The 19335-nt window shown below is 38.7% G+C and overlaps 1 protein-coding gene across 3 annotated transcripts in view; it reads left to right on the forward strand.

Annotated features, from left to right (window-relative positions):
• The first annotated feature begins 299 nt into the window (after positions 1 to 299).
• LOC128306324 (tRNA dimethylallyltransferase) overlaps positions 300 to 19335 on the forward strand; it is a 49331-nt gene continuing 30295 nt past the window's right edge. The window contains exons 1-4 of one of the 3 annotated variants that reach the window (XM_053043790.1): positions 324 to 539; positions 4694 to 4831; positions 8532 to 8660; positions 8733 to 8893. In XM_053043790.1, coding sequence (XP_052899750.1) covers positions 420 to 539; positions 4694 to 4831; positions 8532 to 8660; positions 8733 to 8893 — 548 coding nt within the window. In that variant the 5' untranslated portion in view covers positions 324 to 419. Of the gene's footprint in view, positions 540 to 4693; positions 4832 to 8531; positions 8894 to 19335 lie in introns of all 3 variants that reach the window. The other 2 variants (XM_053043789.1, XM_053043791.1) reach the window with 2 other exon arrangements.

Consider the following 19335-nt stretch of genomic DNA (forward strand, 5'->3'; position numbering starts at 1 on the left):
TCTTCCATTCCTGTACAAAGTTTAATTTTGCCTAGACAATTAAAAAGAGGTAAATTAAATTACAGTTTAATGAAATTAAAATGTGTTAAGGTTCGTATTATAATATGCAGTATAAGTGTATTCGCATCGAGAAAAAAACAATGTTTGAAGCAATGTGACAAATTTTAACCAAAGCTTAGTTTAACTGACCATAGTTTTGTTCCACGGTATCTCAGCACTCACTAGTATCTCACGAACTGCGTGTTCTATTCGTTCACGTTCTCTATACTCATTGGCTGTTTTTCTTGCGCTCGTGTTCGATGTTCCGGTATACGTTCCGTGTGTCAGCAGTGCGTAATTGTTGGTTTGTGAGCTGTGATATAGTGTGCTGCCGACGTGGAATAATAGCACAACATAACCAACAGTGTTTACGTTCCACAATGTCCGCATCTCCCCCGGTTGTGGTGATACTTGGTTCAACCGGTACCGGTAAAACAAAGCTGTCGTTGGAACTAGCGTCCCGGTATGCCGGCGAGGTGATAAGTGCTGATTCGATGCAGGTGAGTGATGTTTGAGATCTCGAGTGACTTAGTGAGTGACGATTCCTCTCCGATCACCTGTTACCGTGCAAATGGACCTGCTGCGATATATCTCAGTGATTTTGTTCTCAATGGTATTCGATGAAAAGACTACGTATAAAAAACGTGGCCATGTTGCGATGACAACGACAAGTCGTTTTTTATACATGGACGTTTTATCGAATACCTTTTACGAAACTAACTTTCCTACGTACAAAATCATCACGCTCTCTCATTTTGGTAGGTTTGATTGTTAATTTGCGAGAGCGATCATGATGCTTGGCGAGTTTGCCGTGGGGTTCTCATAGCGTGTACAGAGAGCGAGAGAAAGAGGCGCTAAAAAAGAGATCCATTCTTCTCCAAGTAGAATACACATCAAACGCTAAAAACTCATTTCCTCGTTACATACACATGGAACTTGAAACTCCATACAAAAGTGAGAGAAGTTTGCAGAGTTTTCAAGCAAAGTTCCATGCGTAAAGAGAGTCTGTTAAACCAGGGATTTTTTATAGTGTCAGACCAAATCAGGCCGTATTAAAAGTAGTGATGGGAAAGTTTAATTGGAAAGAACGGAACGAAACAAGGTTCTTTTCTTAAACAGGCTTATACAAACAGGTTTGTTCAACTTTCTTCCACGAGAAAATTAAAATAAGGATGTATGATATGATTTTTACATATTCGTCGCCATTTAAACATTTTAGTATAATTCTTATAAAGTTTTTTGATTTTTCAAACAGCTTTGAATGTAAGTTTGTTAGTATCAATTCTTTGCAACTACAACGATATTTTTTATTAGAGCACTGAAAACATCATTAAACATTAGGAAATGTATGATCGAAGGATCATTTTATAAAACGAAATAAATACGACGTATATTAAACGAACTGATCGCACTCGAACTGATAGCAACTACAACCATTGACGACCATGAAGTTTCTTATAAACGTATTTGGTCAATGTTTCTTAAACAATGATCTATTCCGTCGTTCAGTAATAATTTGCTCAGTTTTAGATACAATTTATTTCTTATAGAATCGAAGTTTTAAAAACAGTATCGTGACACCGTTGGTTATTGGAATGGTTATTTTGGCGGAATGGTTATTGGTGGAATTTGGCATAAGATCATTGAATAAATGTGGGCACATTCTAGTAATTATGATTGTTGCATTATATTCCACTTAAGAGGTACAGAAGCAAACGTTAACGTTATAATCTTCCCAAAACGAAAAAAAGGAAGGTGCAAAAAAACCTACTTTATGAATCTTCATAAACCTAGCTTCGATTGTTCCACAGAAGGAACGAAACGAACCTAGTAGGTTCGCAACGAAATTCCGATCATTAATTGAAAACCTCACACCACTTTAAAAACATCACAAGTTTTCGTAACGAGTGATGGGAAGATTGGGATTCGGAAGATTCGAAAATCCAATTTCTTTAAGGATTTCATTTTCACATCACTAGTCATAACCGCGCAGCTAACAATGGGACAGATCATACCATAACTCGTCTTATAATTTCAATAATTTCGGTTGTAGTGGAAATTAACATTTCATTCTTGCAATCCAAATTAGTTTAGGGCTTTAGTTTTTTTTGCAAAGATTCGTAAAGAACATTGCATTTTGACATAAAGATTGACATAAGATTGACATGACATTGACAAAGAAAGCCAAAAACCGCAGCCCTATACTTCCTGAGGATGTTGTACCAGAAAGAAGAAGAAGAATCTAGAATTCTTAGTTTGTATTACAGTTATCGTATTATGCGTGTGTTATCTTATCGGTATGTTTTATGTATTGGTGTACAATCTAAATAGTTTCCATTGCACATGTTTTGCTCTTTGTATACGTTAGGTCATGTATGTTTATCACTCTCCATCTATCTCGTACGTGTATTATCTATTAAATGTCAGTGAGATAACACACGAATAATGTGAAAGCGGTACGAGGCAACATCGCAAAATGGCAAAATGGCGCGATCCAGTCGAGTATTGGTAGCAGCGCCGTTCTTCACACGATAGAACCGACAAAAATCACATTCGGACCGATCGCAAAAAAAGGCAAAGGAGGCAAAATCACTTTGAAAAAATTAACTTCAAAGTGTCGAAAAATAATCACACTATGTCGCAAATTCACACCGTATGTGCAAAAGCGCACAGTGTGGCAAAAGCAAACAGTGTGACCAAACCGGACAGTGTGGCAGGTGCGCGCTGTGCGTTGCACACTATTTAGTGCTCTGCACACTGTGCGCACGGTTGCACACTTCCCAATACTACTACATGTGATAGAGTTAGATGATGGCAGAGCTTAGTGGATCAATTCGAAAACCGACTAAACAGCAACTTTACTCTTTACTCTTTACCTGTTTTAGTGTCCTGTTGGAAGGCAACATCTCTCCGGAATTTGCAAAATCATTACCAATAGGATAGGCATGCGCATACAAGATTTCGTTCCCAAAAGACTTCCTTACGAATACTCATATAGTACAGGAAACAATGACGTTCTCCTTTTTCACAACATTTACTTTGAGCTCTACCGTACATCTGGCTGATCGTGATTAATTTCCCAACAGATTGCGCCGCACCATGTGGTGCGTCGCTTAAGGGGAAACAAAACGCCACCGAGGTAATTTCGGTGTTTCATTTTTAATTGATTTTCAGTTCTCAATATTTAGTCTTCTTTGAATAAGATGAGTCCGTACTTTTCTGGCCTGTCACGCTCGATGATCAAGGTTGTCGGGCTGTGACTGACTGGTTGACGAACCTTTCATCTTTCTACCATTAACGATTTTATATATTAGACGTGCATCATTGCATGTGATTCTATTGAAGATTTTGACGATCGTTTAATTCATTGCATAACAGTAAAGTATTGGGGCGGCCCGGTGGCATGATGGTAGCGGTGCCGGTCTTCACACGAACGGCCCGGACCAAAATCCCATCCGGACCAATCCCCCGTAGCAAGGACTGACTATCCGGCTACGTGGTAAAATAAGTCGATACGGCCAGGCCGTTCTAACAAAACAAACAAAAAAGTATTTATAAAATTCATATGGTTCGTTCATAAAGCAGCTCTTCCATGGTCCTTCTATTCATAACGTGCTAAAAACCTATCTGAGCATCCTTTTTACAAAAAGATAAGATATAAGAAGGGCCAAGTAGTTTGCTTCAGCTTTAGACAAAGTTAAATGTAAGTTTCATAGTACCGAAACTGAAAATGTTTATAGTTTGTCAGAGGTTTGGATGGTGTAGTCAATGTCACTACAACAAGAAGATACTTAACTTAAATGTTACTACAGAACCTGTTATCCAAACCTCAGTCTTCTTGCTTTGAAAATGTATCGATTTTTTTTCTGCCATAGTTTGAAGGTTGTGAATAAATTATGTTGAAAAGCACTAGCTACCAACATCGCCGTGCCACCTTGACAACCTCGCTAACGAAATGCGTACGCAACGCAGCTCGTTGTAGATCCCGTGCACGATTGGGTAAAATCATAAAAGCTTCGTTACTCGTCCCAAATAAAACCCCCTAGCGTGAGCTGGATTGGCCTAGGAGTTGAAATTTGACAAGAACAAGAGTCGTAAAGGTGTGTTCACACTAGTCCTACCTGAGGTTTCGGAATTAAGAAGATTTTTTTTTTCGATGAAACCGAAAAGAACTACGCCGATGATAATAGTGTTGGTATGTGGACGATTATCGTGCTACTTAGTCTCGCGGTTGATCGCGATTGGATTTCATGGTCCGAACGTTGATAAACATCCATCCTAATGGCTCGATGTCTGTATGCATAAGTTATTTCTGAATTTGACTCGACCAGCCGACGGTTAAGGATGGAATAAGCAAATCAGTCCCACGAGTAGGGCAATTTTTATTGCTCGCCGCTATTGGGTTTTTTTTCTTCTATTTTTATCGTCATCACGCATTTGCTGGAGCGGGTTGTCCGCGAGAAAGAACGTATGATCCATTATTCCCAGCGACGTGTGAATGGGATAGCAAGGTATGATTTGATAATGGTAACTGCTTCCAATGTCGGCGTCGGACGTCCGTTGGTGGATAAAGTATTAGAATGCACAGCGAATAGGCAGAGAAGATCAACGGGTTATGGGAATTAAAATGTTTCATTTCGATTTCGTTTCACAGGTTTACACAGGCCTAGACATTGTAACTGCTAAGGCAACGAAGGAAGAGCAGCAACAGGTGGTGCATCATCTACTGAACGTGGTTACGCCGGATCAAGTCTTTACCGTGGGCCATTTCCGTGAGAGCGCATTACCGATCGTATCCTTTTCAATACCAGCCTTGTTAAAGTGTGCAATAGCACACAATTTCTGCTAAATGTATTTTCTTACAGAAAGGATGTAGGAACGTTTGTGGCCGCAGCGATTTAAAGGCCCGTAGCGAAACATTCTGCTACTTTTTTTGCTTGGAAAGCTTGTACAATTGATAGTATATCCAGACAAATCTTCTAACCTTGTACCAATATCTCTCAATAGCGCATGGAAAGGTCATATCTGCTACATCATTCTTTTGCTTTGCTCATCGTAAACAAATTTAGCAGTTTGTTAACAACGTGGTCTCTTCTAAACACTTGCCCCTGAAATTATGATTCTTCCTTTTCTTGTTAGCTGTATACAGTGTCTGCCCTTACTCACAGCATAAAAAATACTAGATGACATTGCCCTTTAAACTTGAAATAAACAGGAAAGCAAAGAGAAGAAAGCATGGAAACTTCGATGGTTTTACAGAACGTACCATAAATGTATCATAAAAAAAACCGGTCATGGAACTGACCAAAACGTTTCCAAACCATTCGATCATAGTAGAAGCCGTGGCTATCGTGCTCGTTGTCGATTCATTCAATATTCATGAACCGATTCGGGGTGCTCTTATACAGCTGACAAAGGAGGGAAGGTGGTTCGGTTAAAAATCGGTGTGTACGACCAGTTGTGCTTGCGCAACACGCTGGACTCGCAGACGGCTCGTTTGACACGTTTGCCGGTTCGGTCAGCAGTGGGAGAAGTGGCATGTGTTCGGGAAAAAAAATCCATTAGCATGCAAATGATGATTTCTGTTTTATCGGAACTTCCTTCATCTATTGCGTTGGTCAAAACCTTTCGTCTGCGGCTTGACTTGGTCACCTTCTTCAGTTGTTCGTAATTTCGGCAAAAGTGCCTTGGATATGCGCGCCATTGCGGCTAAGGTTAGGACAGCATGGTTTGAAATAGAGATGTGCGCACTGAGTAAGAGTGAGTGAGTGAGTTGAAATCTTTGAGGGAGAGAATGAATATAACTCCGCACGAATAGTTTTTATGACTCCTTTTATCACTCTTTTGCGTTTATACTCACTTTCACTCTCTGTGGCGACTTGAAACTATCTCAGGAGTGAGTAAAAAGTTATTTAAATCACTGAAAAGAGTGATTATTTCAATCTCTCATTTAAAACAGGTTCCTGTTCTAATTATTGCCTAGCCTGTGTAACTTCTGAATGCTTCAGGATCTTTTCTATTATAAACTCACCACCCACTCAAACCCGTATGGATCGTTCCCCTATAGTAGGGATTGATTTTTTGGCTACTTGGTAAAATTAAGTAAGTCTAGTAAGTCATAAATGCCACACATAATCTAAGATAGTCGTTCCAATTTCAAAAATTGTAACTCCGGAAGGAACACATCTACACATTTGTTTGTGGTAGCAAGAACTATCTGGCAGCACCAGTATTTTATGGTAAAACAATGAATGGAGATGTTACCGATTAGTGTTAAGCGCAAAATTGGACTGGTGACCGTTTATTAAGTTTAAACGCAATGTCGATGTCTCAATATCGTTATGCCACAGTAATTTCCTGTGTGCATTGGTGGGCCTTGGGAGCTAGAGTACACGACAAGTATTCCGTGAATCGGCAACATTTCTTTGAGGATGTTTCAACCCAATTCCCTAGAGATCTTCGTTTTCATCTTTTTTTTTTTTGATGGATGATTCGTAAAATGAACAATTAGAGTAAACCATAAGGAAACAAAAATAAAATAAGACTTTCGAAAAGGAAGACTCTGCGGCATAATTCATGAAAAGACGCTTGAAAACTAGAGCTCGTTCTGGAGGAGAAGAAACCGGGTCGAGAACGGCTTAAAAGAGAATTAAGACTGAGCAGACGACGATGTACAACGGGATGAAAGTAATAAGGAAGTAAAAACGCAAGTTTTATCGACGCAGATGCGTTAGCTTAAAAGTGTGCGTTAGGGCCCTGCAAATTTGTGCACCGAATTTGCGTGTGTTCGTATTCGTATGATGATCCAAACCTCAATATAGCAGAATAAGAGTTGGTCGGTGAGAAAATCAGAAAGCTTCAGATGCGGGCAACGAAGGAAGGGAATGGTGGGAAAAGACTGTCGACGGTGGTGGCGCATGTGCTAGAAAGGGAAAGCTAAACGCAATGAAGACCCATAGCGTCGTCGATGTCGTTGGGTGGCGAAGGTGGCGGCGCACGCTAGCTGAAAATAAATTAACATCACGCGGAAGCAGAAATGCGCGCACACAGTTGCGTACGCGGCGCTTCCCCCCAGGTTGCCATTTTTGTGACTGGTGGTTCTTTCTGCACTCAAGAGCAACGGGTCGTTTTTACAGGGTTTACAAACGTTAGGATATGGCGTTGTATTAAGTTTTCGTAAAATTCCATCGTCAAAAATTTTATTTTATATATTATCTCTTGAATCCGCCTGTAGGTAAACAGGCTGACCAATTTGGCATTCACTAAATTGTGCACGCAATTCCATATATACTTTTTTGCTATTCAGTAAAGTTTTCTGTCCTTCACTATCAATCATCCTGTTTATCTTATTCGTTTAAGCAATTTTGTAAGTTGGGTTCGCCATATCCAGTCTATTGTAAAACCCTATATCATTTGTTTTTTTTCTCTGTTGCCTGGTTGGATGGGTCTGTTCAGTATTCCTAACTGAATGGTTGGATGGATGCGTACACGCAACCCAAACGTCGGCGTGATGTTCAACTTCAAGAGATCGTCCGGTTACGTCTGCGTCCTCTACGGAGGAATCAGACTGCACAGAGGAGGTGATTATTAATTTATAGTTTAACAAGACAGCAACGGGTTTTCTGTACACGCTCATTTTCTGTTTGTTGGGCAGTGCTTGTCTTTTATTCAATTGCGCCCTTTTTATATGGTAGTTCAACGAAAAAATATGCCTAAGCAACCTGTACCTTATAGCGTGAATCCTTTTAAACGCTTTGGGTCGATCGTTGAGGCTGTCTACGGTGTGAAATCGTATGATATCTTCATTTTTTGTTGCTGCTATATTCATTTATTTTGAATACTTGGTTAGAGGTTGCAGAGATGGTTCGTACTTTTAACATTCAATTAACACTCTTTTTCTAACATATGAGAATGGTTCAGTGAAGTGGGATCGCGACAAGAGATTTTCGTCGACCCACACGTGTAAGGCATACTGGCCTTGAAATAAACCACTTTAGCCGATCCATATAGTAGCAATCCTAAAGAAAAGAAAGTAATGCCAAAGATTCAAGCCTATACCCACCTATTCAGTGTATGCATGTAGAGTAAGATTGTAGACATATATATACACGTACAACTGTCAAATGTCTACAACATAAAATGTAAAAAAGTAATCGATCAGAGTTAATGAAACTGGCAGTTGAGGTTATGTTACGTCCTACATCTGATCGTTATTTCCTTGCCATGCGTCGATAAATATTGCCACAGTTTTTGAAGTTACACGCACACTTCCGACTCTGCTTGTTTTTTTGTGTGCGACATTAAGGGATTAGTTACGGACATCGACGGTACACCTCGTGCTAGCACAGTTGGTTTCGTGCAACGGATTCCAATATACCAATGGAGAATTTTTCTCCGCATTCACAACTAGCCGATTGTAGCTATTAAAATGTGAAATGTGCACCCACACACACGCACACGGCAGAATTTTCCTTCACTCAATGAAAACCCAGATCGATTCACTGCTGGCGGCCAAGCGGATGCCTATCATCGTGGGCGGCACCAATTACTACATAGAGAGTATCCTGTGGCGCGTGCTGTTGAGTGAAAACGTTAAACGCGAACGTGTCCGAACGCGTAGTGTTACCGCAGTGCAGGATATTTCCGAACCAGATGCAAAACAACCAAAGGCAGACGGTGTCGTAGCAATGGAGAACGAGATCGTGCTGGATCGGGTTCTGGAGCAGTTACCGACAATGGAATCGAGCGATACGCTCGAAGCGTACGAATCATCATTACTTCATCGTGTGCTGGAGCGTGTCGATCCGGAGTCAGCGGAAAGGTTGCACCCCAACAACAAGCGGAAGATAATCCGGTAAGTCAAATTCAATACATCGGGATTTACATTGGCGAAAACAAACGTTTCCATTAGTAGAGCAGATCATACCAACAGTTAGAAGACATAAGCTTTCAGCCTGTATCTGTCGTATGGAGAGTGCTCCTTGATGCTAAGTTGAGCTTCCACGACCAGCTTGAGCATGTTGCCACTAAGGGCAACCAGCAAATTGGCCTGCTGAAGAAATTAGCGCGCGACATCACTGTTTCGGTTCGTTCGGTGATGCATCTGTGGTGTGGTGGCCTATGGCTGCACGTACTCTTGCCCATCTTGAGTCCATCCAGCGCAAGTATGCGCGGTTTGCTCTGCGTTCCTGGAGTGACCAAGTTGACTACGATAGACGCTGTGCGTTACTGGGCCTGGAGTCGCTGAAACAGCGAAACTGTAACGCGCAGAGATTATTTGTCGCAGGGCTACTTAACCATCGGATCGACTCGCCGGCACTGCTATGCCGGCCACAACATCTACGTTCCGGCGAGATCGCTCCGTGCCAGGCTGTTACTTGACGCGGAGGAACGTCGTAGTCGTTTTGGTTCCTCTGATCCGTTATTGTCCATGTGCCGAGAGTTTAACGCTGTTTGTGATCGTTTTGAACCTGACTTGTCGCGTTTATAATTCTTAAATGGTATTCGTTCTGTGCGACCAACTATGTGTTAAATGTACATTTATACCCAAGCTTCCAAGGGGCCACATGCGGCTCATTAAATAAATGAAAATTAACAAATTAACAAATAATCCATGTACCGAGCAGCATCATTCTGAATACATTCGTAAAGGACATAGCGTTTTGACGTACAGAACGACATAAGGCATCAGTTGTGTGGAACCACATTTTGAGGAAAATGGAAAAAAGTTTAGCAATTGAACTTTGAATCCAATTAATTTTAAACGATTTATAAATCTGATTAATTTATTCCTTGGCTTAATTGGACTTGAAACTCATAAGCCTGGAAACAAAAAAACCTGGTTTAGGCTATGATTCCGGGCAGTGCTGGTCGTTCCGATTAGAGATGAGAATAATCTCTCTTTTCAATGATTTGAATCAGAGTCGAAGATTGGGTTTAAAGATTTGAAACCTTTACTCACTGTTTTGAGGATCATTAAAAAGTATTACACTACATCAATGTGTTTACCACTCTTTTGCGTTTATACTCACTCTCACTCTCTGTGCCGACTAGAAACTCACTCAGGAGTTAGTAAAACTGTTTTATCACTCTTTAGATTATAATCACTCTGTAAGAGTGAGTTTCAAATTGTGAGTAAATTGAGTGAGTAAATAAAAATAATGTAAAATATTATGAATTCAAAATGCTCTCCTTCGGTGCTCTCCAGGACCAGGACCCCCTGACCCCCCTCTCGCCGCTCACAGTATCAAAATTGGTTAAATTCCGTTCTTTTGTTAAAGAACTTGGTTGTTACCCAGGTTCGAATTTCTTTTCAAATTGCACTAAAGCAGTTTGATTAGCAAAAGCTTTAGTTTGTCTTTGAAAAATGTAAGTGGCGCAAATTTTGTACAAAAAATCCCTAAAAACCACTTTCTCAAGAATTTTTATAATAGCATGCTAGCGCATTATGTTCGGAAGATAATTAAGGTAGTTGTTGCTGTGATGATAATGATGGCAATTATTTTTAGTTTTAGTATCATAACCCGCGCAAATTAAAATACATCCAACATGTTTGCAGTGCGTTGATACACAACAATGGCAGCTGTCAGTCGCAGTATTAACGGTTGTTTCGGACAACGATGATAATTCTTACGCATTGACATCCATTAGCATTTGAGTTTTAACGGGCCTAAAATTAATTTTAATTGCATAAGCTTCAAAACAAATCATGCAGTTCATTACCACCATTCATTTTGCCCGGAAGCGATGGAAACTTATATGAAGATCAAGACCAAACCAGGTGTAGTCTCGAGCTGTGCCTAACTGCATTCGCCTTGCAAAATAAACAAAACCTCAAACACCAAATGTCCTGCAATAATATCCTTCAGGGGTTTGTCTTGTGTTTGTCGTTTCTTTTACGGCTCGTCGTGCGAGTTGTTTTATTTACTTTTCTTACTACTGCTGCCATTTAGACTGCGTTTTACTTGCTTTCTTTTGCTGTTGTCTCTTGCCTGTTGGTCCATTCGTTACAAATTGACCAGACGGCGCGTACTCTTGGTCACGAGGTCATTGACCCAAATGTTCCTCTGTCGTCGTTTTGGGTTGATTCGACAAATTGGTGAAGATAAAAGCTAGCGCTGCATTTTAAGCAGTCACTGGTGCGCCATTCACGCGGCAAAAAGCATGTGGTGATTTTTTTTCTTTAATATTTGCTGGCTGAAGTCATGTATGGAATATTAAAAAATTAAATACGCCCTTTAGTCTGGATTCAGGCGTTATCCTGCTTTTTTATAATGTTAATGCTCGTGCTCACCGGAACCAGACAGACATTTGTGTCAATAGCCGAACTCCTGTCGTAATGTGATTATTTTTCTGTACTTACACTCAAGTGTTTCATACACTGTTCTAAACTGTGCCAACCCAAGCTTCGCCGGTAGCACTGAACATGTCAACATGAAGGCGATACTTCGATGTCAAGCGGTGTGTATACAATGTATAACTAAAGTAAACGAAGCTAAGCGAACACAAACTTGCATATTGTTTATTGAAAAATAAAACCGCGACACGGGTACAAACAATTAGCGCAAATAAATGCAGAGAGAAAGATACCTACGGTTTGGTTTTGGTCCGTTTTATTTTTTTTCCTTATTTCGTTTATATATTTTTTTATTTTATTCATTGCCAGCATGCAAAGAGCAGTTAACGTATTATGCTTACATTCATTTTGAATTTTCTACAATATTTGAGTTTGTAGAATTTTGAAGTTTGTTGAAAAATATTTACAATTTAAATATATAAATAACAATATACAAAATATTTACAAATACTATTAAATATATTATTTTTAATAGGATATTTGATTACGTAGCCCAAATAAGGTATTTACGGTGACCGACTCAATGTTTTCAATGCCATTGTTGGATGGACGAAGTCCAATTTTGGATTTACAATGGCAAGTGACTGTTAATGACGACATTTAGTGAATTTACGATGATCGATTGGCTGTGTAAACCCTGTCATTCTGGAATTCACTCCGGATTTGAAGACGGAATACTCCGGAGTTAGCATCGGGGCATTCACGGGAGTATTCCGGAACTCCCTATTCAAATACGAAGCCGATACCGAAGGTCAACATTGAATATTTTCAGAAGTGTTTGATGGATTTTGCAATAGTTTTTAAATGAGTTTTCCCAAAAATATTACACAGAATTTGTATTAGGTTTTTTGTATTGTTTGTATTAGGCACTATTTTTCAATTCTTTTATGAACAGCTTTCCAACGGAATCCAATTTTTTGAACAATATTCATTCGATTGTTTTAAATACATTTTGGATTTCCACAGTATTAGAATACAGGATTTCGGAATTACTCGAAGTGTCTAAAAGTATTCCACTGGTTATTGGAAATTTGGACAATATACCAGCACTTAAAAAAACTTTACTTTGTGTAGAACCACTTATATTTCAGCATTATTATTTGGTGTTATCTTCTTTTTTTTTATTATTACAGTCTACCGTTCTATAGGTACTACTGCTACTGTAAAAATATAACAAAACCAAAAACGAAAAGTCGCCAAAAAAGCAGGTCAGTTCGAGAATAGCAAAATTCGGCTGTGATGCTATGTCATTTCGCTGTCTACATTGTTGCGCACCCACTCGCTTAGCAAAGTGGAATCGTGGATGAGCTAAAGTGTATCCAGAATTTCTTCATCCTCTTCAGCACGGCCGTACAGGGTGTCAGTTGTTTGTTAATTAGCTGCTTCCTTCGTTTCACTCTCAACATCCTGCAAAATAATGGCAAAGACATCATTATTCCAAGTGTCAACCACGAGGTGACAGCACAAGAAGCAAAATGGGAAAGACAAGCAGGTGGGGGTAATTTCCGTCTGGGTTGCATATTCATTGTGCAAAAAATCATACAATGAAATAAACTGCACGTTTCATCCGCGAGTTACCAATATGGATGAGCGGATGAATTATTGCCCAGGTCGAAGATATTCTTTATTCGCTGCACGGAACGGTACTACCCTACTGCAGCCTATGTATGCACACCTGCATTAAACGGCCACGAATAGTGTAATGTGCGTTAATTATCGTTTTTATGTTTGATCTCCATTTTCTCTTTCACGCTTCCTTCCTTTTTTTCCACTTCCATCCTAATGTTGTGGTTTTCCTTTTTCTGTAAGCATATACAGAAAAAAACACAAAGTGTTTTCTCTTTCATTATCGTATCCATATTCGTAATGTAAATTCAGCTGCATCAGTCGAGGCTTAACTTTTACTGTTTTTCGTTAATGTAGGTTTTGTTCATTCGCATTCTGTTTATTATTGATTTGCTGGAATCTGTTTATAATTTTTTGTTAGTTCCGGTTATGATTGCGAATAATTTTCGGATCGGGTGATCTACGACTGTTATCAAATGAACGTAACGGCGATGTCTTGTTTATAACTTGTATTGTGATAGAATTAAATTATTTTATTAGAAAACGTAAACTTCGTTCGTTTTCTGTTTTCTTAAATCGTTTTCTACTTCTCGAGTAAGAATTTTCTGGATGCCTTTTTGTCGGTTGATGCGGTGCATTTTCCGTGTGTTCCGCTGTGTATGTTGCAATCATTACCACTAATTGAGTTTTGCACCTCTTTCCGCTTTAGCCGTCTTTGAGTTTATAGTCGAAAGAACGTTACCTTTGTAGCTTATTATTTACACACATATCTAAAGCAGGTTGCGTGAACCGCCGGAGCCGTTTGTGGACGGCGAAGCGGAACCGATGTCTTAAGCTACTTCGGTTTTCCGGTGTCGGTGCCGGTGTCGGTGCCGGTGCCGGTGCCGGTGCCGGTGCCGGTTCCGGTACCGATCCGTTCGTTTTGTGTCGTATACACAGGCATACTCAATTTTTGACAGTTCAATGCCATCGACGTGCGACACGGGGAACGATATTAATTGGAGCCCCGATGAATAAGCTGCTGATTTGGGCGAACGACGTTCATTTTTCGGTATATTAAAACAAAGTGTAGATAGAAAATATGAAAAGTGGAAATAGAATGAAACGGTGCAATTATCATAAATTAAACTCATCGTACTTTTAGCGCTATTTGGGCACCGAACCTGGCAAAGGAACATTAGTTTTTTTTATTATCGGTAAATTATTCCTCCGTTAATATATGGTTGTGAGCAGCTTCAAGTAATTAAAAATGTATGTTTAGGTCTTCATGCATGGAATCGAATCATTCATTACTTACTTACTACTTCAATAAAAATAACAATAATTAAAAAATATTGATTTGTGTTACGATATTCAAATGTCATGTTCAAAATACTTACTTACTTGCTTACTTACTTACTTGCTTGCTTACTTACTTACTTACTTACTTACTTACTTACTTACTTACTTACTTACTTACTTACTTACTTACTTACTTACTTACTTACTTACTTACTTACTTACTTACTTACTTACTTACTTACTTACTTACTTACTTACTTACTTACTTACTTACTTACTTACTTACTTACTTACTTACTTACTTACTTACTTACTTACTTACTTACTTACTTACTTACTTACTTACTTACTTACTTACTTACTTACTTACTTACTTACTTACTTACTTACTTACTTACTTACTTACTTACTTACTTACTTACTTACTTACTTACTTACTTACTTACTTACTTACTTACTTACTTACTTACTTACTTACTTACTTACTTACTTACTTACTTACTTACTTACTTACTCGGTGTCTTTGAATTAATTGTGTAATATTGCAATTTTTATAGCAATGTTTTTTTCAATCTTCTATTTTTGTGTATTCTTCCTAGTTCTTTAAACTTCTTGTTGATGCGGTAGAGACCATTATAATCTTAGTTTGTCGTGTCTTATGTTTCATCTAATTTGGCCGGTCTTTCATTGACCAGTGGTAACCAGTGGTAAAAATTACTTATTGCTGACACTTTGAATTCGTAGACTAAATCGTAATTCTACTTCCGCTTCGCGTGTTTTAATGTCTTGCCTCTTCCGTGATAATCCACAGCAAAAAGTATCTTCTCTCACTTCCTTCCTCCCAACCGCCAGCGTCGCATTGAACGTACTTCACCGGTTGGTGCAAAGAACCACGAGCTATTTTTACAGTAACTGACCTCGTTTAACGGCTCGTGCGTAAATCAACTGGCGAACGCCTACCGATCGTATGCGTAAGCGTCTACCCTACCGCGTGTGCTCTCGAACTTTACCCACTCGCGCTTTTTCATCCCGGGTGTGATGGTTGCTACGACTATTCGGCATTAAACAAAAAAAGAACCGAAACGATAAGGGGTGCCCATCCAACTAGAACAAAACCATCGAGAACCCTAGTTGAGGGAATACGAAGTGAGGACCATATCATTTTCTTACCTTGTTCATTGGTATTCGTATCTTCATCCCTGCTTCATTAAAGTGTAAAAAAATCGTGAGAGATAAAAGGAAAAAATCTTCAATTTTTAATTTTTTTTCACTCGATCGACTTGACTTTTTGTCAGTCGGGGTCACGATCCCTTGTAATATAAAAAATCTATATACACACGCACATACATTTAAGTTATATAATGTATAGTATTATTAGAGAAAATTATACCAGATTATCTTCGTCTACGTTATCGACACAACAACGTCAACTGCACTATGCCTGCCATTTCTGGCTTTCTGTGACTTTATTTACCCGTAGCTGGATGGGTTATCCGGATGGGATTTTGGTCCGGTTCCTTTGTGTGTAGACCGGGGCCAGACTGTACCAGACTATACGCTAGAGTATTTTTACGCGGTCAGTGACTCCAGCTATAGCAGAGACTGATCGATGTCACCCGTGCTCACCCTCTTTTGCTTCAACCATCGAACGAGTCACATAAAAGAATAAAGCATAACGCAGTCGGTACTTCTAAAATGTATAAAGATTGATCAAGGTCGAAAATCCAGCACATCTATAGCGGTTAAGTTGGTGTAAGAATTCAAGCTACGATTCTTGATTTTGGAACTTGAACTCAATTGAAAAATTGTAACGGTTTAAAATGTTCTTGAAGAATTTGGTTTAAACTTCAAATCATATCGTTACCTATACTGTCATAAAGAAGTGGTACAAAACCAAATGGAAAAACTGCTACATTAAGGGGTCTATTCGTCCATCCAATAGTCCACCAACCAATCAAACCAACCACCAAAAATAAAAATAAATGCCCACAACCACCAAAAACTATACCAACCGATTTTGGAAAACCCTTTATACTAAGATTGCCATTGGTGCTGTGTTGTCGCAAGGATTAATTGGGAAAGACAAACCAATAGCATTTGTCTTGCGTTGTTGTTGCAGATGGACTGTCACGAGTAAAACGGATGGATGAGATAAACAATACAAGTGTGACCGTCCACTCTGTTACAAGTGACAATAGCGATCACATTCAAATGACAGAACTTTCCCTATTTTTTTCCAAAACCAAATAATTTTGGAATTAAACGATAAAAACGAGGAAACATGTCAGGAAATATTTCCACAATATTTTCGTCGAATCAATAAAAATATTGAATTTGGTATTTCTGACATAATTCAAATTTTCGGGACCCTTCCCGGGTGTACAACTCCAGCATTCGCAATGCGATAAAATTAAATCCAATGGAAGTTATTTTCGATGTAAAAGAAAACAAACGAACGTTAATAATAAATAAAATTTTAGAAGACAGTAAGAATAGAAGTTGTAGAAGACAGTAGAAGAAGTAATGTAAAACGTAAAAGAAAATTATGATTATTATTGAGTTAGCCTAAGAAGAACATTGTATATTGTAAGACATGATCAAATGAGGACGAGATATATATATATATATATATATATATATATATATATATATATATATATATATATATATATATATATATATATATATATATATAAGTGTGCGTGTGAGAGAGAAAGAGAAGGAGATAGAAGAAAAAGAGAAAAATAAAAAGAGAGAAATCCGGAAGTGTGTGAACCGGCACGAAACAAATTGCGCAATCGGTTTAATTAGATTCGGTTTTTATCTTTCTTCAGTTTACGAGTCACTAGATTGACTGAAAAAGAAACAGTATTTTGATTCTCTTGGGGTGTCACAGTGGTTCGAAATTTTGTAAGTTCATCTTATTTTACATTACACCGTCGTTTGGTGGTTGCCATTTAACTGAGTGTCTGATTATCCGTGCTGCGCGGAATTCACAGTTCCAAAGAAGATTAAACTAATTCACTGCAATACCTTTGACAGAATAAATTATAGGTCCAATTGTATTATATTACAGTGCTCAAACTCGAAAGTAAAGTACAATTTCAAGTAAACTACAGCATCAATAAATAACAGAGTAATAATAAATTATGCACTTTTCAAAAGCCCTTCCGATCCCACATTACAATCCACAACTTTTCACAACCTGAAGTTATTCGTGTAATCCAATTATCCAGCAACCATCGAGTCCCGATGTGCACGGATAATCGACGTTCCACTGTACTTCATTTCATTTTCTACCGTCTCGGATAGATGCACGCACCATTTTGCACATAATTTGTGGAAACATTAGCTTGTGCCAAAAAAAAGAAGTTTTAAGTTTGTAGTTTGAAAATAGAAGTAGAACTTTTTCAGTCACTAAATTATTATTATTATTTATTTAATTCCTAGCAGCATTCCAATGACAAAAATAGACGATTCTTCTTAACTGCACACAACATATACATCACAATATGTGTTGACGAAATGTGATACATTTTTCACTAAATTTTAATAGTTTTCTTTGATATAATTATAACACTTGCTTTATTCTCACAATAGGATTTTCTAAGGTAAATAAATGTTGAAGCAGTGAAAATCGATTAGAAATGAAGTGTGCGAAGAATAGTTAGCTGCACTTTACGTCAGTATTTTTTGTGTCAATTTGTTCGGTCTCACGTCTCAACAAAGTAAACTGGTCTAGACTCTCCCTCTCTGTTACTTAAAGAAACTAATTTAGGATAAGAGGAAGAACGTGAGGGAGACGTAGAAATGACTAGGTTCACTTTCTACCACTCTTGTTCGCTATACTCATCCAGTTCAAATTTAGCATCTAATGCGTAGATCGTGTCTTCGAGTTTAGCACTCGCGCTCTAAAAGATTAAATCTACGCATCAACTAAACGCGTAACGCATGGTAATTGCGGTGTACGGTATCGTGAAGACTAGAGCGGTTGAACATTACGAGATGTGTGTATGCATCCTGTGCATGCATTAATTTTCACACTTGCTTCCGATAATTTTCGTTTGCTGCTCTATTCTACTGGGACTAAAATCAGCGACGGTCGTCCTTGCGTGCGATGAACGTATTTCATACTGTCTGCTCTCATTTTTTGTATGCCCTTTTTTACTTTCTGTCCCTTTTTGCATGACAGCTGTTTATCAAGCTAGGTTTGGTAACCCTTGTTAAACTGATTATGGACTCCCACACCGCTAAAGGATGAAGCGTTGGTAATATTGGACATAATTTCTTTTTCTTTATTGGCACAACAATCTCAAGAGGTCTAAGGCCTGCCATTTCTAGCTTTCTGCGACTTTATTCACCCGTAACTGGATAGTCAGTCCTGCGTACGGTGAATTTGTTCGGGTGGGATTTTGGTCCGGTCCGTTCGTGTGAAGACCGACGCCGTTACCATCATACTATCGGGCCGCCCCAATATTTAATTATATATTTATTACGTGGTGTTAAGTCAATCAGAGGTCAGCATAGAAAACGCTTAGTGGCAGAACTCGTTTATTTAAACGGCGCCACTTTATTCTCTTCCGTAATCACAACAAACAAAAATAAAACTTTTCCGATCATTTTTGTACCGTCTTCACATGAATATCTCCCATCCACACCGAAGCATTTACACAGTTACGAAGAATGTCGTACATCGTGAATGGTTCTAAACGTATTCCTATTCACTAAAAAATGTGTCATTTACTTAGCCACTATCCCGTGCTGAATGTTTCTGTAGTTTCGTTCGTGTGTGAATGTAATAAATTTTATAAATCATCCCGCCAACGCAGTCGTTTGCGTAGGCGTTGACCTTCTTTTATTTCGGCTGTACGATATTAAATAAACAAAAAAAAAAACACACACACAATGGCACATAATAATGAAAGTATGGTTTGCAAGGGTGGAGAGTCGTATTAATTCTCTACTGTAGGTACGGTAGGGTAACTGCTCAAGAATTTAGCTTCCTTCTTCAAATCTTGTTCTTGATCGTACACTACCCGTAGACTGGGAAATAGATATGTAGAGCTGTACGAGACGCTGCCTTTTGCGAATCT

Source organism: Anopheles moucheti, chromosome X (genome assembly GCF_943734755.1).
Source record: "Anopheles moucheti chromosome X, idAnoMoucSN_F20_07, whole genome shotgun sequence".
Classification (NCBI taxonomy): Eukaryota; Metazoa; Arthropoda; class Insecta; order Diptera; family Culicidae; genus Anopheles; species Anopheles moucheti.